The 23401-nt window shown below is 41.7% G+C and overlaps 1 protein-coding gene across 1 annotated transcript in view; it reads left to right on the top strand.

Moving 5' to 3' along the window:
* The window catches only part of LOC129717815 (uncharacterized), a 32355-nt gene that overhangs the window by 7644 nt on the left and 1310 nt on the right, over positions 1-23401 (top strand). Inside the window, exons 2-4 of the mRNA XM_055667998.1 lie at positions 20289-20404; positions 21701-22408; positions 22480-22558. Coding sequence (XP_055523973.1) covers positions 20289-20404; positions 21701-22408; positions 22480-22558 — 903 coding nt within the window. The remainder of the gene's footprint in view (positions 1-20288; positions 20405-21700; positions 22409-22479; positions 22559-23401) is intronic.

Genomic DNA, 23401 nt, shown 5'->3' with positions numbered 1-23401 from the left:
ACTCCTTTTAATTTTCAATTTTTCTTACATCCGACGTTTTAAGATTTTTAGTTTTTTCCATATCATGCTTTTAGTCACTTAACGTTATATTCAAGATTATTTTCTTTTCGACTTCTCTTGGATTTCTAGGGATGTTTTTCAGTAAATCAGTAAAGTAAATTTTCAGTAAAATTTATGCTTAATCACTGAATAGAGAATGTTGGAAGTAGTTTTGTCAATTTGTTAATGTCCACGGAGAGGGACAGGAGAGGGGGTGGGGGTGTGTTCTAAAATGACGATTTTTCTGTCCACATGGAATGTGGACGGCCCCTACTTTGTTTCATGGTTTAAATTTGCGGTTGACAGACTCGTCATTTTGCTTAACGAAAATGGTTGTGTTTGTGCAGCATTGTGGAGCTTTTGTTAAATATTTTGTAATGCATCAATGATAATTATCCCACCTACAACCCACAGAACCGAAGCCATGACATTGTCAGTGTCTTCTTCAAATTCGATTTTCTCCGTTCAGATCATTTGTTTGTTTGTTCATTCGTTCTTGGATATGAAATGGTTATCAGTTACCCAATATCGTTTCGTGGATTTTCGTCGGCTTCGTTTAAACTCTGTAGACCAATAATAAACAGTTCATAGGGGAGGCGCATTTTTTCAATTATTTTTCAGAGTAATATTTTAGTTCTCCTTCTGTACAATAGTTTACAGTATCACGCAGATATTTACCTCCCCAAATTTTAGCAAGTCATCATTTAATGTACATATTAGCTTTTTCAATTTTCTCTGTATGCCTGAAGGGCACTGGGTACTGAAATGCCACTGCGACATTCTTGCTGATTGTCTTTTGTGGCGGGCCCCGATTGCTGTGCACAGGTTACGGATTGTTCGTACTCATTGATGGAGTAGAACTGTTTTGTTGTAAACCTGTACCCCAATTAGGTACAACATAGTTGATGAAACTAATGACCTGCTTGGGATTGGAGCTCCATGCTTGGTATGGAGTTAAAAGGTAACTTCCTAAGAAGTTGTACCTAGAGGAAGCAAGAGCTTCGCAAGAGCAAAGCAAATGCTCTGAACTCTCTGGTTCAGATTTGCAGAATCGGCAGGTGTCGTTCAACACTACGCCGATTTTCTTTAAATGATAAAAAGCGGGACAGTGTCCGGTGAGGAGTCCCGTGATTATCCGTAGGTCACTACGATTTAGACTAAGTAGCTTTCTGGCGGTTCCAGGGTTCGGATAGATAAACTGTTTGCCTTGTCTACAACCCTGTGCCTGTTGCCATTGGGATACTATTTCTAGCCTTTCCCAAGTTAATAGTTCGCTTTTGATAGCGGAAATAGACGTACCCAGAAACGGCTCGGGACCAATAAACCGCTGAGCTGATCCCTGTCTTGCTAGGTAGTCAGCGTGTTCATTACCCTCGACTCCGCAGTGTCCGGGCACCCAAAACAGAAAATGAATTCTGTCGGGAAAGTTCCCGTAAAGTTTCAATGCATTCCCAAACAAGTTTGGAAGCGCATTTGACGGACTTAAGTGCTAGTAGTGCTGCTTGACTGTCCGAGAATATACCGATTTTCGCATGTCTGTAGTTGCGTTGCAGACATATTTTTGCGCAGATATATATGGCATATACCTCTGCTTGAAAAACGGTGGGTCATTTTCCCAGGGAAAACGTTTCCCTGATACCGGGTCCGTATATACCAGATCCCGTTAGGGATCCCATTATCGAGCCGTCCGTATAAAAATTGACGATGCCAGGTGGAAGATTAGGCCCTCCATTGTTCCACATAGAGCGGTTTGTTTCAATCACTCTATATGGAATATCCATGTTGGACCTAACGTCCATCCAGTCGGAGACTGTGGTTAATAGCGGAGTTAGTTTGAACTCCCTAAGTATGCGAAGGTGGCCGATTTGGTCCCCTTCAAGTATGGTTTTCCTCCTTTGCAACCTTAGAGCGCCAAGCTCTGCTTCCTTTTTCACATGAAGATGTAGAGGTAGTAGGCAAAGCAAAGCTTCCATGGCTGCAGTTGGAGTTGTTCGCATAGCGCTGGTAACCGAAAGACATGCAAGTCTTTGAACTTTTTTGAGTTTGGCTTGCGCAGTCACTTCGTTCACCTTAGGCCACCACACTAGAGCAGCATAGGTGATTCTTGGTCGGGCAATGGTCTTGTAAGACCAGAGTGCCAAGTCTGGTTTCAGTCCCCAGGTCTTACCGAAGAGAGTTCTGCAGGCCCAGATCGCTGAGATCGCTTTCTTAGCGGCATGATCCAGTTGTGCAGACCAGTTCAGTTTCTTGTCCAGAATAATTCCGAGATATTTGACTTCATTGCTGAAGCCCAGTCTAACTCCACTCAGTATTGAGTGATGGAGATCGTCCTTCGTCTGCCGAATGGAATTAGGACTGTTTTTAAGGGGTTTATGTTTAGACCCTCCTGTAAACACCATGACATGGTGGTATTCAGAGCCGTTTGCATTCGGCTCGACAGAGTTGCGTCATCTTTACCTCTGACGATGAGGACGATGTCATCGGCGTATCCAATGACCTCGTAACCAAGCTGTGAAAGCTTGTTGAGAAGTGCGTCGACAACTAGTGACCATAACAAGGGCGAGAGAACTCCTCCTTGCGGACACCCCTTGATCACTGACATTGTTACAGACGAATCTCCCAAGGTTGCTGTGATCACTCTGCTAGAGAGCATTGCGTGTATCCAGTTCCTTGAAGTTTGGTCGATTCCCTTATGAGAAAGAGCCGTATCGATTGATGCAAAGGACGTGTTATCGAAGGCCCCTTCAATATCAAGAAAGGCACATAGCGCCGTCTCCTGATAACTTAGGGACTTTTCAATCAACGTCACTAAGCTGTGAAGAGCAGTTTCTGTTGACCTGCCGCTTTGATAGGCATGTTGGTTCCTGTTCAGCGGGGAGTCTTTAAGAAACTCATCACGGATATATTTATCCATTATTTTCTCCATCAACTTGAGAAGCGATGAAGTCAGACTTATGGGTCTGAAAGTTTTAGGTAGGGTTTTGTCCTTTCTTCCAACTTTGGGGATAAACACTACCTTCACCTTCAGCCAGTTATCCGGAATATGGCCCAGGATAAAGCTGGCTCTGAAGAGGTTGATGAGTTCGGACATGATAACTGCGGCCGATTTTTGTAGAAAGATGGGTAGTATGCCGTCTGGACCAGGAGACTTCATAGGGTCGAATGAGCTTAGAGCCCAACCTATTGAAGCTTCCGTGAACAGTCGACGGGCCAGCAGGATGGACTCCCGAGACGCCATATGTCTCGAATTGTCCTGCCGCGACCCATCACTATTCAGTTCTTCGGTCTCTGTCGATCCAGGAAAGTGGGTGTTTATAAGAACCTCCAGCATTTCCTTGGTAGTGACAGTGAGGCATCCATCCTCTTTCCTCACCTGTCCTAAACCGTTAGTATGGTCTTTGGACATCGCCTTTTGGAGCCGCGTAGCTTCCGGCAGAGTTTGGATTCTTTCACAGAAACTAACTCTGGATTTCCGTTTAGCCTTGCGTAGCTCGGCGTTGTATTTAGTGAGGGACGCCCCGTAGTCGTCCCAGTTAGACGTGACTTTTGCCCTGTTGAACAACCGCCTAGTTTCCCGACGAAGGTCACTAAGTTGATCATTCCACCCGGGCACGTCACGGCATACTGACCGCTGTGTTAGTGGACAGTTAGCGTCGAAAGCATCCATGATTCTGTTTTGTAGGTCATTTGCTGCCGAATTCAGGTCAACAGAATTTCGAATGTTGCTGTAACTGAAAGTTCGTGAATCGATCAGGCGTTCCTTAAAGGATTCCCAATCTGTATTCTTAGGATTTCTGAACAGCTCTCTTTTCAGAGGGTTAGCCTCTCTATTAAAAACGATGTGTCTGTGGTCCGACAAACTAGTTTCATCGGAGACATGCCAATTTTTAATCCTTTCAGAAATAGAGGCGCTACACAGAGTGAGATCAAGGACCTCCTGTCTAATAGCGTTGATAAACGTGGGGTTATTCCCTACATTACATACATTGACATCGTTAGAAGTAAGGTATTCAAGTAGGTACTCACCCCTGGTGTTGGTGTCCGAGCTGCTCCAGATCGTGTGGTGAGCGTTGGCATCGCAGCCGATCAGAAACGGCCTGTTGATGGCCTTGCAGTACCGCACGAGCGCAGCAACTTCGGGTGGCGGTATATCACCTTGGTCGCCCGGGAGGTAGGCCGACGCGACAACCATTTGCTGCTTTCCTCTGGTTGTCGGTACTTCAACCGTGACAGCAACGACGTCGCGTTGGATAAATTCTGTAATAGGTAAAAATTTTAGTTCTCTATTTAGCAGAATTGCAGTCCTTGGTTTGGACTGCGTGTCACAGTAGATTAACCTACCGTTAGGAGCGTTAAGTCCGAGAACTTTGGATTCGTTGATCCACGGCTCCTGGATGAAAGCAGCCGCTAGCTGCTCTTTGGCGAATCTCCTGCAAAGAACACCCGAGGCGCCTTTTGCGTGATGGAGATTCGCTTGCACGCAGCGAAGGCTGCTCACTTTGCAGTGAAGTTGCCGTCTTTGTCCGGATCGGAAGATGATCCTGGTATTGGCTGACGGCTGCCTACAGCGGTTTGGCTAGTTGATGGAAGTTGCTCTTCCTCACTGTTCGGCTTCGGTTGCAGCAGTCGATTGGCAACAGAAGGTCGTCGCGCACACTGTGGCGGTTTTTGACTCCGGGGGGTGCGACTTTTCGGTGGTTGATGCTTCACACTCTTGCGAGTCTTCGGCGGAACCGTCCGAGCAGCCGCGGGGTTGCGTTTTTTGGGTGGTGACAGGGCACTCACGGGGGAGCATCCTGCGCGTACCTTCCCAATCGCAGGGTTGCGTTTGGGTGGTTGTGGGGCACTCCCGGAGGAGTTTCCCACGCGAACCTTTAGCCCATTCGCAGGATCGTTTTGCCTGGGTGGTGGCAGAGTACTCCCGGAGGAGTTACCCGCACGTACCTTCCCTGACATTGCGACGGAGTCTTTCCCGCCTGTGACGTTCGGCCTTCCGCTTACCTTTCGGATGCGTGCTTTGCCGAAACCGTAGTGCAGTTCATAATTTCTACTCTCAACGAGTTTGGCCGATTCTTCGTCAATATCCAGAACTAGTTCGACCAAGGTCTTTACCAATTTGCGGTTACAGACTCGCCACATTTTGGTAGAGAGATGGTCGTTCTGATTCTGGAGTGAACGAAGAATCTTCTCGTCCGGAGAGTTCGCACTGTCCGCGAAGTAACCGACATACCGTCTGGCCTTCGGCAGATCCTTCATGTGGTATACACGAAGTTGTGCTCCCTCCCATGGTACGAGAGAAGGTACCTCCCTTTCCAACCACTGCACTGTGTCGTTGTCGGCACAGGCAAGTTGCAGGAAGCCATTTTTTAGATGGCAACCGTTAAACTTGGGCTTGGTGGTTGGATTTTCCTGGTCCGCAATGTGATCGAGGATGGAGGTCCGGACAGCCTGCAGCTGGTCCGTTGTGAGTAGGGAGCTGGGGTGGGTAGCAGAAGTAACCGCAAGGCTTATAGCTCCCACCATGTCCCTATATGTGGCCTTCGGGAGCGGCTTCGAACCCGATGACCCCAAACCAGTGCCGTTCCGCAGTTTTTTAGGCTGTGGACACTTAGTACTGGTGTTTGGTGACACCAAGTCGTCCGACCGCTGTCGCTTGACGGCAACTTGGTTCGATTTAGCAGGCTGCTCTGTTGGAAGGAGGGCCAGCTTCCTGGCTTCTTCGTACGAGAGACCGGAGCGAAGATTTTTGCTCAGTCGCCGCCTTTGCGCATTTGAAAGTCGCTTGACAAGGGTTGCCGATGATTCGGGTTTCCCTTCGTCATCGGGCCTTGTCTGTGAACCGGGAACTAAGTCCATTTGACTTTCGTCATTCCCTTGTGGAGAAAGTAGGATTAATGATGAAGCCGAGGGTCCTCCGTCCAGCGATTCGCTGTCGAGGGTGAAATCATCCTCATGCTCCATCTCCTCCGTTCTGCCCGGTGCGTTTGTTTTTATTGGACTACGCTCCGATGAGTCCATGGGTTCCGGCAAAGAAAGGCTGCCGGTGGCCGAATTTTGTGAAGTTTTGTCGTTCATAAAATTCCCACGAGTCACTGGGTAAAGAAGAGTCCGCTGCATCAGTGACCCGCGTGATGCAGTAAGGGCTAATTACTGTGAAGGGTGCCCTGGTACTCCACAGGCTCCGTTAGAGGCTGGGTATTTCTTAAACCCCCCCCCCCCCACCACGTCATCCATCGGCACGGGTCGCATAACACCTTAGCTTAGGGGATTTAACCATTGGATTTTACGCAACAGCCATGGTTAAGAGCTGTTGCAACCATCCTCCTTTACAGGGGCTTTGGACCCTCTGCTACAGTTCTCAATAATTCAAGTCTATTCGTAAAGGCTAAACTGAACCAAGAGAATCGTAACAGGCGGAGTTAAAAAGCTTTTTCAATAACACCAACTAGTAGCCACTGACGTGATTTGTTGATCGCTATAAATATACCTCTTGAAACCGGCCTTATTTACAATGTACTTATCAAACTACAAGCGCATCTCGATTAGAAGCAGTCGGCAGTCTATTTTTAACCGGATTGTGCTGCACCGTGGCAACAAACTAAACGCAGAAAGTAAAACTAAAGCTATTCGAAACCAGCAGCCAGCAGCGTTGATAGGAAATTTCCGCAGCATAAATTTCACTCGTGTTGTAAAAATGTTGGACGCAAAGCTCGGCGAAAACCAGGTGAAATTGGCAGTAATAAAATCCAGACACATAATAAAGGATGAGGCATTTGGTGAACTTGGGGAGTCCGTTTACCGTTGCATTGCACAGCTGTAACAAGAACTTTGAGGAATTTAGTTTTTTGGCTACGAAATCGAATCCTATAACTTTCAATTGCCGAATGGTGATTCATCGCAGTTGCCTAGCAAACAGACACACCTCACTCACTCGACATTATTCCACTATAAATCCGCGACAGGGGCCATAAATTTGACCTGTCTTGTCATGTGTGATGCGACGTGTTCCCCCATAGCAACAGTGTCGTCTGCCTTCGGTGTGGGTCACTTACATTCAGACAAACCATCTGCTAGGTAACGCGAAACCGCCAACAACGAACGGAGAGTACGGAGATGAGGGATAGACATGCCGCGTGTTACGTTACTGTTAAACATCACGACAGCACTACGATTTACACGCGTCGTTGCCATGATTCCAAACTGTGACGAAATAATCTCGGTTGGTCATGTAGGGTGCATCCCGATTGCATCAACTAGGGTACCGCTAGTATTGCATCACAGTTCATAATTGAATGCTCATCACTTGCTTCTTCAACTAAATTAAATTTTCTTCTCGCAAGATAGTGGAATAATATATTTCTGCACCCATCCCAAAATACAGACGCCTCAACCTATTTAGCCGACTCATGTCATGTTTCATGCATTGTAAGATATCAGCACAAACATCCGTTTTTTCTACAGCGACTCATAAACTAATTCCACGCATTTGTTTGACATTTACGAACATCGCACAGTGGTAAAAACAAACTCGTAATCGTACTTGTTCAGATGCCGCTAGATAGGAATTTTTATAAAGTATCCTAACTGTAACCATACTGACGGTAATGTTCTTACAGCGGTGGTGGTCCGTGGAACAAATGACTTGCTAATAGAACAATAAAAATCATCGTGATCACTCATCACGGATCACAACGCCAACAGTTGTTTCTCATCAAGTACTTGTCGTGCGCAGTCTCTGCGGTACTTTCAGTCGTTTTGCGCAACGTCTAACAGCTGATAATATTTATTGTCTTGCTAAATGTTCCCAGCTGGCACAATATGATTCCACCGCGTAAATGTTTTATTTACGTTTGCAAATATTTGCCACTTTGACTGCGCCTTAGACAACCCTGCTAGCATGATTGATAGATTCCAATAATTTTGCGATGCTTTAGTAATTAGGGAGTGTGGGAAAGTCTGTTATACTTAACAAAAAGTGACAACGGTGATTGTGGCGACGTTATTAGATGCAAAACAATAAACAAAGTTCTCATTACCTTTACTGTATTTCAGATAACTGTTTTCAGTTTTTTCGTACCTACCCATGAATGAGCGTTGAAAATATTTCGCACGAATTCGCGCAGTGTGATTCATTGCCGTTATGAGCGATCTGACAATGACGCTACAGCAAGTTATTACATAGCCAGTTGTAAGCTGCTTCCTACACGCATACGTCTGACCAATGACTAATGCAGTGCAGTTCGTGCGATGAATTGGTAATACTCCGTGCTGATTGGATAACACCGCTGCTGATGTGCGGTACCCAACAGCTCCCGTAGAACCTGATCGCAAAGGTGTGACTTGAACTTAGAAAGTCGCACCAATTTGCAAAATGTTGACTAATATGTGCTATTATCCTAATTGTTATAACTTCATGACGCTAACTGTCCTATTTTGCGTAAGCAAACGTGTTTACACATGGCGGATTTCTCGAACACAAATCCGCTGTTTGTTTGTCCAACAAGCTAACCCCCGATCGGGTACTCCAAATGTCAAGTGAGCCTATCGAGACACGTTAAGGGGGATTAAGATTAAGGGAGCACTTGTGAACAACATTGATTACAGCGCGCGAATCTACTGGAATTCCCCGGAGCGGTGGTTCGCGGTACATTTTTTCCGGATTGTTCAGTTGAATCGCACTCAAACGGCATTCGATTCGATTGGGAAACACTTGCGCTAAGCGACCTGATGTAATTCCTGCATTTCAAACAGTTTCCATAGCCCCAGAATGCCTATACATGACGCACAGCTCACAGTACTTTAACACAAGTGAGTAGGAATATCTAAGACAAGAAAAAAAGATCTTGAGGAGGTATATTATGACTTAAATGTGAAAACCGGGGCATAACGATGTGTTGCACAGGGTGTCACCGTGAAAGTGATACACGTTATCGATGCCATGAAATTGAAACAGATGAATATTTCTTCTCTGATTCTTTTTTATTATCATGGTAGAGTAGTTAAGTTACAGTTAAACCAGTTCAATTCAAATCTTCCGTCTTTGCATTTGATTACGGTCTGCAAACGCTTCTCAAAACTATCACATGCCGCATGCACGACTTCGATCGGCATTTCATCCCCGATTTTCACCAAACGGTTCCTCAAAGTGTCCAAAGTCATATGTTTCACTTCACCCAATTATTCTAACATGTACCCCAAAATGCTACAGTACAATAGATTCAAATCGGGAGAGGAAAATAGTAATCTTCATCTCAAATCTAATGGAAGGAAATTTTTTTATCTTTTGATGAAGTTATGGTAACGGGGTTACAGGGAAGTATTTACTGGATGTGTTGCCAACGGTTTCGGTTAGTTGGGACAACTGAATGTGCGATCCGGTGGCGCAGCATCAAGTAACTCTTATGGTGAAGGCGGAAAGGTACAGCAGGGATAAAAACCTTTGCGAGACAAACGCACTTCTAAAGTTCGGCGATGATGTGAAGTCGAAGGGTGTCAGTTCCGCCATCATCCACTTTTACACAGTAAACGGACGACAAAAGGATTTTGCCTAAAGTTGTTCCGAAAGTGAAAGGAGATCAATGTGCTAGCCAGCCGGGCAGATCCAGAGCCGTGGCAAATTACCATTTTACCGAAAAGATGACGCTGTTCCGAATCGGGCCAATGTCGGAGCATGCCAATAATCTTTCAGTGGAGGTGTACGCCTTCCTCGATGACGGTTCATCTAGAACGCAGCGACTGTGAAACGCATGGAGGCGGGTTCTCAACGGGCCGCAATGGAGATTACCGGAGGTTCTGGTACTACTAAACACACGTATTGTAATTGCCGCCTATGATGATGCCATTCCCCGTATACTCATCGGGAACGATGACGCACATGTCCCCGCCATTCTGAAGATTCGAGAAGGGCAGCCAGGTGATCCGTTTGCAGCAAAATCACGCCTGGGCTGGGCAGTTTACGGAACGAACCCAGATAAAACTGGAATGCGTGTACACAGCTTCCATATTGCGCAAGTCAGGATGATCGATCGCTTCACATGATGGTGGAACAGATTTTCTCTGTGTAGAGTCTTGGTATCATGGCTGAATGTACTCCGGAATCGAAAGAAATACAGCGTGCAAATCAGATTCTATCGGAAACCACTAGAAGACTCGGACAGCGGATCGAGACGGGACTTCTTTGGAAGTATGACTACTTCGAGTTTCCAGATAGCTATGCGATGGCGGTTAGGCGTTTGCTGTGTTCAGAGCGGCGTATGCAGAAAGATCCAGTGATAGGGAGTGTGCGGAGACAAATTTCCGAGTAGGATATATCCACAAAGTATTACCGGTGGAATTGAAGGAAGTGGATCCGCGACGTACATGGTACTTACCTTTGGGTGTGGTGTTGAATCCGAAAAAGCCATCAAAATGCGGATTTATTACACCGCGGCGATCAAGGTCTTCGCCTGAATACGGACCCGATTTGCTCAATTCCTTGTTGGTATTGCTTTTTAAGTCCCGGCAGAAACGAATCGCCTTCTGCGCGGATCTGAAGGAGATGTTCCACCAGGTACAAATTCGACGTGAAGACCGGTTTGCTCAACGGCTACTCTGTGGCAAGAGAAGACACAAAACCCTGACATGCACTTGATGGACGTGGCAACATTTGGGGCTATACGTGCTCACCATGCTTAGCACAATACGTTAAAAACGTCAATACCGAAGAGCATACCAAGGAGCATCCGCTATCTAGCAGCGACAGAAGCTTTTGTTCACTGATAATTATATAGACGACTAGCTGGGCAGTGAGGAGGTGGATTTGGCCCTCGAGGTTAAACACGTTCACACGGTGGGTTCTATTCGCGGAACTGGCTATCAAATTCCGATCATGCTCTGAAAATGGTCGGGGAATCCAATGCTGCATCCGAGAAGAGTCTACAACTGGGAAATAGCAGCACGACCGAATGGGTACTTGGGATGTATTGAAGAACTGAGCCAGATGTTTTTACATTCTTCACGGCACATGCAACGTTCGTGCCGCGACCTACAAAGCGGCAGGCATTACGGGTGGTGATGAGCCCTTTGATTCTATTGGTGTTCCATGCTTCCTTGGTAAAATATTCATTCAAGAATTGTGGATAGCAAAGATGGATTGGGATGAGCTGATTCCTGATGCGTTGCACGAAAGATGACAGGTGCGATGGACGGAGAAGTTCCAGTTTCTGGACGCAGGAAATTAAGTCCACACAGTTGCATGTTTTTGCGAGCGCTTGTGTAGCGTACCTGTGAGCTGTAGTACCAGATGTAATCGCAAAGCAAAAGTTGCACCACTGAAAGTACAGTCGTTTCCAAGGTTGGATGACACTGGCTAAGACGATAGTCAAGGAACACACGCTGTGATTTCCTGGGGCGACTGAAAACGGAGGTTTAAACGGAGGAACAGTGGCCGTCATGGACAGAGCTAGTTGCGGAAACTATCGCGGAGCAGCTAAGCCGTGAGCTGCTAACGCAGGATGAGTTGGTGACAGCGGAACGGCTTATATTTAGCTCTGTTTAATGGGAACAATATCCCGATTAAATGACCGTTCGGTAACCAGAAAATGCCAACGTGACTACGGACAAAAATAGCAAAGACCAGCAGAATTCGAACCCTGTCACCTTATGTTGACGAATTTGGCGTGCTCCGATCGGACAGCCAAATCACTGCGGCTACGTATGCATCTAATGACACTCGATTCTCCGTTATTCTACCGAAGGAATACCGAAGGAATAGTGACTGGTTTACTGATTAGTTGGTATCATCAAGAGTGTTTGCACGCGACTGGAGAGACCGTGGTTTATGAGCTGAGGCAACGCTTTCATTTATCGAAGCTAAGATCAATAGTTCGCGAAGTCGGATGATGTGTAAAATTAAGAAAGCAGTTCCAATGATTATTCGTATAGTACCACTCCCGCACAGTGGGGCAAATTGGTCCGTTGGCGCGACAAAACCTCATAACTCCCTAACAGTTGTTTCCACAGTGTTCATATCTTCGGCAATGTTGTTCACCATAAAAACATCTTCTTGAAAAATGTATTCAGGCAGCTTTAGTTTTTTTCTACAGATGGCGCTGACATCTATCTTTTGAATAAATGGTGCTAGCCATTTTGTTTCTTGGGGAAAGTTGTTTATATCATCAATTGACATAAAGTTGTCGAACATATTACAACTGTAGGACTGACCGTTAACGAGATAAAATTATTAACATTATTCATAAACCCAAAATTTCAGTAATGAATTATAACTGGGACTTAAGTACATATGTTTCAATTTCAGATATATTCGAACTTTCGAGTCATCATGAAATGAATTATTGAAGGTTTGAAGTTGCCTTTGTATAGTTTTTGTCAACCTATGATGTGTCATCATATTTAAAAAAGAATATAAAATATAGTTTTAATGTTATTGTTTGTGATAAAATGTTACAAATAGGAACATTGTTCAATTAAAGATTAGTTGGTCATGTTCCTTTCCTAAGAGCTCCTCTTGTTTAATTTTATACTATTTAACATGAATACTAAACGCTTACTTTTGTTTAAAACACTGTTCACCCAATAACAAACTGTTTCCTAGTACTAATAATTATTTCCGAGAGGTCTTGATACTACTGGACGTCAGTTTCGAAAGACCCCCGCACACAATCATGGTCGTGTTGCATACACCGGCATTCAGCAAAGCCTATTGTAGGAAAAACATCGATACAGACACTGCTGGTTGACGATTTTTAACATGAATTGACATGAAAACAATCGTTGCGAAAACTCGAATTACTCGATAAGTCGCAACTAGTAGCAGCTGATTTTTGGTTTAGTATTAGCCACCTTGTATTTTAGTACAATAATAGTGTCATAGCAGAACAACGAAGAACTCTATGTTTTTCATATTGCCGAAAATGATTAAAAATTACAAAAAAACTTGTTTTACACACTATGCCTCCTACGAACCTATTTTCAACAAAACTTTCTTAATATCACATTACCTATTAGTTCATACTCTATTTTATGAGGATCATATGAGTTAGCTTATCAATTTCTAAGTATTTGCATGCCTTACTGGAAAATATCTGAGAAAATTTTTTCTTCCATTTTACAAGCCTTGTAAATCCTCACTTTTACAATATTATACAACATTTTCTTAATTATTTTTCAAACTAAATAATCATGATTTCCAGTCGATAACATGTCTACTGCAAGTAGAAAATAAAATGAGGCATGAAAATTGAATTTCATTTTTTTTAGTTTTGTCGCGACTTTTCTGGGTTCTGCCCCACAGTGTCCCGGCAACAAGGTTACGAGCGTTTACCCTCCCGTTTCCATACGTGGGGTTGGCGTATCGCGGTTGCGTACATGACAACTTAAGGTGGTACACACCTTATCGACTGAGTTCTGTAAAATGTCCATTCGACGTTTCATAGGACGCCCGAGGTGCTCTAGTAGAAACAAAAAGCGACAGAGGTACGAACTTCGTAGAGTCGAGCAATAAGCTACTGAGGGAGATCAACGAGATTAATTCATAACTTGCGGAGACATTAACAAAGGTGGGCACAAGATGGGTGTTTAATCCACCGAGGTGCACTTCGAGGGTTCCTAATGAGGAGACATTGGCCACGTTTATGGCGGAAGTTGAGAGTGTAGTGAGTTCGCGTTCACTGACGTATATTCCGCTCGAAACATAACAGCAGGAGCAACTCCAGCGATGTGGTTCAAACTAGACTTGAGAGAGTTGTAAGAATGTCAAAACAAGAAATAAAATTGGTAAGATATCAAGTAAACAAACAATTGAACAACCAGAAAATAATAAACCAAGCAAAAAAAGTACAAACAAGTGTAAATCCCCAAAAAAAAAATCATCAACGAGCCCACAAGAGAAAAATTACATGGAATACTGTTTCCAGAGACGTTCAGTTTAGGAAAAAATATAGATAGTTTTTTAATATGTTCATTTCGATATACCGTAGACCTACTTCAAGAAAATTCGATAAATCTTACGCTAGAGAGTCGTTTTCAACTTTCATATATTCGGTTAGGTTACCCATGGGGAAACTGGAATATGGGAAACTCTTTTCAATCGATAGAGTTCTTCGTTGAACACCACAGATTTATCATTTTCTATTGCGACTTTTGGAATAAAACTGACCAGAGGTGAAGCATTAAGTCCTCCTCAGGTAAATGTGATGGTGGTGTTGGTAGGAAGAACGACGTTTCGTTAAGACTCCTCCCTTTTAACTAAATAAGTCTTTCTTATAATAAAACTGTTTTCAGGAATATTAATCCTCTCCAGGGAATTGTAATTGGCGATATTGGCACGGGGAACGAGGTTTCGTTAAGGCTCCTTCATCTTGACATAATAAGTCCCTCTTAGAATTAACCTGGCCAGAGAGGAACGTTAGGTTCCTCTCCAGGAAAAAAAATAACGAGAAATCAGCAGAAAATAAAGTCGTGTTTGAAAATGTTCTTCTTGATAATTTTGATTGGTATGAAATTCATCGTTAATTTTGGCAAAAAGTTTATAATCGATGTTGACAAAAAAAAACTATCTACAAACATTGTCTGTTTCGCAACATGATCAACTATTTAATTTGCGCAAAATTTTCAGTGAAATCCCGCATATTGATCTCCAAAAAAAAACTTAGTATTCTAAAGAAAATTAGTCTTTACCAAAAGCATTATGAAAAAACACTAGTCCCTTTTCATAAATCTTTTGAACATTTTCGGACTGCTTATACGTTTGTATAAAAATAAAAAATAAAGATAAACTTATGTTACGATGACAGAAACAATATTCTCGAAGCAAACTGGCTCCGTGTGCAAATCATTGATAATGACATTAATATTTAAGATTTCATTCGATAAAAAAGACTAAAGTCTAAATATTTATTGTCAAATATGGTATCAATTTTCTACAAATTAAATAATTTACCCTAAGGGATTATTCGTGAATACACGCTCAGAGGAGGGGAGGTACTTAACGAAGTGTTGCACTGCGTGAGACCACCATGCACAATTGTGTTACGTAGGGATGAAGGGGTATTGAGAGTTTCCAAATTCCGCTGTACTTAATATACGAGTGTTCCCTTATCGGCTGTGATTTGCGGTATTTCTATAACAAAGAAAAAATCCAACATACACAATCCTTATCGGCATGGTAAAAATTTTCTCGGCGGCGCGCTAAAAATTTCTTCGGCGGCGCGCCGAGTCCAAATCATTGGCGGCGGCGGCGTGCGTAAAACTGTCGGCGGCGGCGGCGCGGCGTGGCGGCGCACAGGACTAGTTCAAACTCCTTTCGGATCTCGAACTGGCAGAGCGGAGCGGAATTTGTGTCAGGTAATGTTGGACACTAGCTAGCGTCGTTGGGTACACGAATGCCTCCCAACAATCACACGGCGTACGAAGTGGACTGAGCAGGTGCCACCGATCGGAGTTGATGATATAATCATCGTAGTAGAGGAGAAAGTGAGAAACGGATGGATTCGTGGAAGAGTTCTCGAGACTAAATTTGGAATTGACGGAGGGGTTCTCACTTCGGTAGCATAGACTACCCTAGAATAGAACTAGAGGTTAAACTAGACTAGAGATTAGAATATGCTAGAGGTTGGAGGTTGCTATTGGGAGGAAATGATACGGTGGATAGGTGGTAGAAAGGTAAGGAAAAACTTGCCTTTAGTTTTGTTAATCAGAAAACAAAAGAATAATTGAAAATTATGGCTCTTAGCTTTCGCCGATAAAACACATTGGTTAGACTGTTTCGTTCGCTCAAAAGATTACTAACAGTACGACAGGGTTTGGTTGCTTGATAGATCACGAAGCATTGCTGATGTGATGAGAGCCACCAGAAGATAGAAACTAGTATCGGTGATAGTTTGTACCGGAATTGTTTATCCCTGAAGAAGTGAGGATAAGCAATACATATCGGAAACTAGTTTTAAGGAACGTCGTTATCTTGGTGTCTGTGATTGGAATTTCCAACTGGATTCGACACTGGCACGAAACCCGTACTATGGATTGCGGAACGTTTTCCAGGGTTCATTTCGAGCCCATAATAGTCGGCGAGTCAGCCGAACCTGAACTCTATAGACTTCGCTGTCTGGGGTATGTTGTAGACCGATGTGCGGAAATTCTGAAGCGACATCTGGCGGTAGTCAGGGATAAAATACCACAAAAGCACCTGCGGGCAAAATGCGTTTCCCGATTATCTGCGGCGAATGGTTAAACTCAAGGGCAAACAAGTTGAACTGAATTTTCCAAAAGTGTTATGTTTTCAAGTGAAATTGAATGAATTTGAGGTAGAATATTTTTTTTTGTTAAATTTATTTGTTTGTTCCAATGTATTCAATTGCTGTACCCTGTATATAAATAATAACAACAGATAGAGGAAAATTGAAAAATGTATACAGTCGAGAGGTCGATTTCAGATGCCATTTTAATATCCGCAGTGGTGACTTTTGACTTTCCTAATATTGCCAAAAATTTTCAAAATGTCACCCAATATGAATATTTACCGAATCTAGATGATGCCAAAAGATCGAAAATCAACTCGAGAAGCCGTTTGGAAATCCAAGAAGGCGACTCCTGGTTTCCAATATTGATGCTTTTGTAATCAGAATGTTTTAAAGAGTTCAAAAATCGTCCCAAGACGCCATTTTGGAATCCGAAATGGCATCTTCCGGTTTGTGCAAACAGCCAGAAACAACACAATGCCAAGATACTGAAAATTTAATCATGTCGCCATTTTTTAATCCAAGATGTCGACTTTCGGTTTTCAAAAATGATCAAATAGCACCCAAAATGATACCCAGAGGTTGCAAATCAACTGTAATCCAAGGTGACAACTTCCGGTCTCTGGGAAACAGAATAGAATTGCTGGATACTACCTAATAGGAGTATTCTTGAATGTGATAATGCAAGTCCGGAGTGATTCGCGTTTAGGGCGCAACTAGAGTGGTTGGTATTACCAACTTTTCGAAAAACCGGTATTTCGGTATTCATAAAAATAAAAACCGGTAAAACCGGTAAAAAACCGGCATTTCAATTTTTTTTTCCAAATTAATACAAACCAGGGGTGATTGTGGTCTTTAAACCTACTTTTTCAACTACGAAATTCTAAAAATCAAAGTGATGATTGTCCGCAAAAAAAAACGCAAGTCATTCTCTCTGTACTATTTAAAAATAAAACTGAAAAATAATTAAAGATATAGGGTGTCGAACGTCTCCGGTAGTGGTTTTCTTCGGCCGGTTTTCTGCCGCAGTCTTATCTAAAAACCTGCCGAAGACGTTACCAACCTAAATTTGGATTTGAAATTTATTTTTTTGCTTAGCGTCTCTAAGTTGCATTTAGTATGGACGTGTCGCTGCATGATTATATTTTTGCAATTATGAGTACCTATGCTTCCTTACGATCCACATTTTTTGTAAGATTAGGACCTCTGCGACCATTGTTCTGATCTCTTGTGGTATACGATCCAGATACAACACTGGATAACAGTGTTTGAAAAACTCCAATGAATGAATCTACTGATATGATTACGAGGAACAAAATTTCGAAACTAATGCAATAACAAAAAACATGCAGATTTTTATTTAAATTTTCTTTCATATCGCAAAACTTAGCTTCAAATTAGTGAATAACTTCGAAATTCGTAGAAAAACAATATTTGAAACTGTTAAGAAGAGTATATGAATGAAGTGAAAAAAAAATCACGATCAGACCAGAATTTACTTTTTACGAATCCGAATGAATCGAAGGTTAAACTTTTTTATTCTGTTCGATGCTCTTTGAACAGTTTGTCCAAATTATTTATTTTTATAGTTATTTTATTAACTTTAGCTTCTGATGGAGAGACGAAAAATGTGGCACATGAACAAGTTTGTAACTGAAATGGAAAGAAATATTTGAAATGAGAGGTAGGTAAAAAATATATAAAAATATAGAAAATTATAGAAAAAGCAGAAACTTTCACACGAGTTTGACCATGCTACAGCTATTTAAATTTCACTTTTTCAAGGCGCAGTAATTTTTAGGATGAAATTCTCTATTGGTTGATTATTTCATCCTGTAAACACTTTGTATCAACAAAAAATAAATTCCTAATCCAAATTTATATTTATTTATTATTATTTTAGTTTTACTTTTAAATAACACAAAATGAATAATTATATGAATAACTGGCGTTTTTTCGCTGGCATGATTGTGAATAGTGCCCCAACCTATGATTTTCATAATTTGTAGTTAAACTGGTAGGTTCAAAACCCACGCGTTGCCTCTGTGAGTATGAGTGTGTAAAGAGATTAGCTCTTCTACTTAAAAATAAATGTTTTTGCTTCATTGATATGAGGTTTTTGACACAACACATCGTCTGAATCCGAGCAGAACAAACAAAAAGATAACAAAAATTGATAAATAGATAAGGGAAAATAATATTTAATGTTGCTTCTGTCTAAATGTATTTATTATAGGGTGTTAGGGAAAGGGCACTTAAAATCCTTCAAGGGGCGATAGAGGACCGTATTTGATGAAAAAATCCTTGTACGCATATGGCCAAAAGTAAACTACTGCAAAATTATTCACTATTTTAAGTTTTCGGTTATGTTTGCCTTTAACGAGCAGAAAATTGTGAATTCTACCACACTAAACATAGGCGCGGCTTGTTGTTTTTAAAGTGAAATAGTATCTGCACTAAAAGAGTTGCTTGGAAATGCTTGGTGTCAGAGAACAACTAGTAGAGTAGACTACAATGTTGAATTTGGTTAACAATAAACCCTATGTTTATCACACATTTCAGAGAGAAAATTGCTGTTAAGTTCTCAAAAAAATTTATTTCATATTAGCTCCTTTCTAAGTGCTTCTTATTCTTCCTAATTCGACATTTTTGAGACACTATTGATTACGAAATTTCCTCAGCTTTCCAAGGGAATCAACAGAGTTCTTCGTTAAAGGTGAACATAACCGAAAACTAGAAGAAGAGAATAACTCTGCAGTAGTTAAATTTTGACTATATGCGCAATAGAACTTTTTTCATCAAATAGTGTCCTGTATCACCCCTTAAAGAATTTGATTAGAAGTGAGCTACCTAACACCGTCATGTGATTTGTAACGCCTACCTGACTGAGTAGCATTCATTATCCTAACAATGATTAATCAATTTGAAGAAAAATACCGAAAATACCGGTTTTTTCACCTCTCCAATACCGGTATTTCGGTATTGAAAAAAATATCGGTTTTACCGGTTTTTGTATTACCGGTAAACTACCCTAGGCGCAACTAACAAATGTAAACAAATCGTTCTATTACACCATTGGTTTCGAAAAGACTCACACAATTCATGGCAAAAATCTTTTCTTTGGTATAAATCGATAAAATAATTTACATTAAGTTTTTAGCAAAGGGCGACAAAACAGTTTACCCAAACAAAAGATACTTTGGAACTAGGCCCTTTACATTGTTATAAAACAACGGGCTTACTTGCAAAATATTTCGTAAACAGGCGACAGTAAAGGGCGAATCAACATTGTTTCCAATACAAAGGCTCATTTAAAGGGGCGCAACTGAAGAAAAAATAAAAACAAGGCGAAAAAAAGGTGGGCGAATCTCGTTGTCAGAATGATTTCAGGCTCATTTGAAAAGGGTTAGTAGAAAAGCGCAGATTTTAGCCATAAATGCAAAAAATTAATGTAGTATTGTTAGGAAACTATAAGACAGTGTTATTTTACGTCGATTTTTGGTATTGATGTCAATGTCACTTCTTTTGAAATTACGATTTGAAAATGTACTTGCAAATTTTCAAACTAATATTCCCCAATGTTTATCTTTTTCCAGTTGCGCCCTTATCGCAAATCACTCCGGAAGTAATGTAACTAACAGCCTTATGTAGTGCAACGTTGACCTTGCGGTCGTGGCTTTGCACACGGCCCTCCCGATTTTTTATAAATTGGTTTTGCAAATATTTATATGACACTCACCGGCTAAGTCCGAAGCAAACAGGTTATCACGAATGTCGTCTGAGGAACGCTGTGGATATACGAAATCGATAAAGGCATTGTTAGGAAGATGTGGGTTCGGACCATCTTCCTTTTTTTGCAGTTGGTTCATTTTTGTATCGCCAACTCCACATTTACTGCTCAAAATATTAATTAGAAAGATGAACAACAACGCAAAGATTTTCCCCACCAAGTTAAAGTTAACTAAACTAATTATTGCACCATTTAATTTTTGATTTAATTTTTTTTCCTCCCAGGTACCGAAGAATGTCCGATCCGGTCCGTCGTAAATCGTGTCGGAGGCCAACTATTACGCGCTTTGTCGGAGAAAGGAGTCGCCCTGCTGGTTAATCACGGAATTCCAGAAGAAAAGGTAATGCTTCAAGCAAATTAAACGACATTCATACATTAGACTTCGATCCACACCCGTCTGGTTCTGCTTGTTTATCAGTCAAACAATTTCCTCAAATCTTTGTAAGCACCTACGAAGAATTATTGGGGAAATTCTACTGTACTATTCATTTAGGGACAGATTTATTGTCAGCATCTTGCGGTGTCACCTTGGTCGGAAAATTCAGAATGTCATGTCGAAACAAATTAAGCCAGTAGTGTGTGCACAGTTACTGATTGTTTCGCAGAGATACTTTTCATCTGTACTTAACAGTACCTGCTGACGGTCAAAAACAGAATAGAGCACTTTCATGGCTGATGGACACAAATCTGGAACGTAATAGCTTGTTGTGTTACGCTTGTCTAGACGTTGTCGTCATAAACTTAAGCGCACGCTGCTGGAGCTGTGGAGACTATAAACTTCCGGTTGCTATCGAATTTTCTAGGATACTCACCAAAGTTCATGCTTCGCACGTGAATTTTACGTTCACTGGTGCGGTGAGCTTATGATGATGTCACGAATGCGTTAAACCTTGCCGTTGGTTACGATGAGGATTGACGGGTAGCTTAAAAAAACATTGACAAAAATCATTCTTTGTAAATCGTGGCCGGTTAATCATCACCGCACACGATAATAGGATATCACTATATCGAATCAATTAGCTTGACGTTCGGTGTTATCTGTGGATGCTATCAAAAGCTGGCGATTTACGGCAAGATACGAGAGCTTAGCTGTGTATGTCTTTTTTTGCTCGCCCGACTGGCCACAAGACTTCGATTTCCAATTGATAAAAGGGATGAAAAAATAAGATTTTTGCATGGCAAAAATACTGCACGAGGTGGAGCCAATCCGTTTGTTGGTTGCTCGAATTGAAATCTGCGCCTTATATTTTATTCAAGGATGATAAGAAATGACTTCTAATTTCGCACTTTGTTGCATTGTTTGTTGCGAAATAGAAGAGGTTCTATCGGTACAACTAAGGTTGTGCGCTTATAAATGTTTTCGCCGATTTCCTATTTGCGAAATTTAGCATTTTTTGTGTGGATGTGAGTTAGGTAAGGTGTTTTTTTTCGAATCTATGATGTGTTGACATTTTCGCTTATTCTAGCTTATTCCCAATAAAAACAGTTTCAATTTTTTCACTACGCTACCAACTCTGACACTGTGAAAAACGATATCGGGAGAGTTTTTTGTGTTTGTCTAACCTTCTATATAAATGATTATATTTTGATTTGTGAAATAACAAATACTGACCCACTGCGTTTTTGCCGTCCACAGATTAAACTTGCCTACAGTCATCTGGACGATTTCTGCAAGCTGTCGGATGACACCAAGGAGCAGTACCTCCGGAAGGACGGTAACCACGGTTACGTAAAGCCCGGACAGGAACGGTTCGATGGCAAAACGAAGGATCTTCGCCACACGTTCAATATCTGCACTCTGAAGCCGGAAGCACCGCTACCTGAGGAACCACTGCCAGGATTCCGGGAGCACATATCTGACCTAGCGCAAGATTTTCAACGCTTGTCGGCGCTGCTACTGCAAGCTCTTGCTGTAGGCCTAGATCGGCCCTACAAATATTTTCTGGAAAAGCATTCCCATATTCTGGATGGGGAAAGCGAAAACCAGTCCACATTCCGTCTGCTCTATTATCCACCGTTGATCGTGGATGACGGCCAGAACGAACTGCTTCGAGGTATCTGCCACTATAGCCAGCAACGATGCGCGAAGGATGAAATTGATCTCTCCATTCCTGAGGACTACAAAAAAAAGATGGCTGAAGAAGAGGAAGCGCAGTTTACTCGCTGTGGGGCTCACTGTGATTACGGAACGTTTACCCTGCTGGTTCAGGACTGCGAAGGGGGCCTCGAAGTTAAGCTACCCGGTACGGATAAGTGGAAACGTGTTGGCCATCTGCCGGGAGCGATTCTAATCAACGCCGGTGAACTATTGGCACTTTGGACGAACGAAAAGATTCCAGCTCTGGTGAGGCGGTTATTAGCATTCGTCGTTTGTGACGGGGTTTATCATAAGTTTGTATTTCTATTTCTCAACAGTCTCATCGAGTTGTGATACCACAAGAAGAGGCATTAAAGCATCGTGGCAGACATTCGATAGCGTTCTTTGTTCATCCAGGTAAAACATAATTATAATGTAGAATTCAAATATAAAGTCGACACATTTAAACACAAAAAAAACATCATTGCTTTTGGTGAAATTTACAGATTTTTCCGGTTTTTCGAGCAGTTGCAAACATTTTCCAAAAACATCTTTGGTATCTCTGAAGCTAATTGACTTTTAATTGCTTCACTTAGTACTGAAGACTTCGGGTTATTTACAAATACAGCACTTTCTTCAACACTTTTCTCGAGTAATTGTAGTAAACTTGGAAATTTGTATTGCAAAAACAATCAAATTCCTCAAAATATGATCAGAAATTTAAAACGCGAAAACGTTAAATGAACTAATAATATAAAGACGGCAAAATTATAACAAGACAATAAAAATACCAAAAAAAATATAATTTTACTTAAAAACTTTGGTCTGTTTGAGTTTCAAACATTTGGTCGGGACAAGTTAAACAGTAACAAAATTCTATTAGAAAAATAATAGAGAAAATAACAAGAAAATGTCAAATACTAAAAAATTTCTGTCAAAAACAAGTAAAGTTATCTTGAAAAGATGAATCACCGGAAAAGGCAGTTCTTTTAAGATGAAGAAAAATTTCATGATTGTGAAAAAAAATTAATTAGAAGAGCGGAAAAAATGTTTTTAAAAATTACCTTTATTCGACTACAGGATAAGACAAACATTTCACCTCAATTCACAAAACGAAGAAAATCGAAAATTATTGAAACCGAAGATATTACAACGAAAATATTACAAGAAACACGAAGTTTAAGGTATATCTGAACGCCCATAAATAGGAAATGAACATAGAACGACGATGCTCAAAATCACTGCGTAGCGAACAACGGA

This window comes from Wyeomyia smithii, chromosome 1, assembly GCF_029784165.1.
Source record: "Wyeomyia smithii strain HCP4-BCI-WySm-NY-G18 chromosome 1, ASM2978416v1, whole genome shotgun sequence".
Classification (NCBI taxonomy): domain Eukaryota; kingdom Metazoa; phylum Arthropoda; class Insecta; order Diptera; family Culicidae; genus Wyeomyia; species Wyeomyia smithii.
The sequence above is the reverse complement of the archived record's forward strand: the minus strand, read 5'-3'. Positions and strand labels throughout refer to the sequence as shown.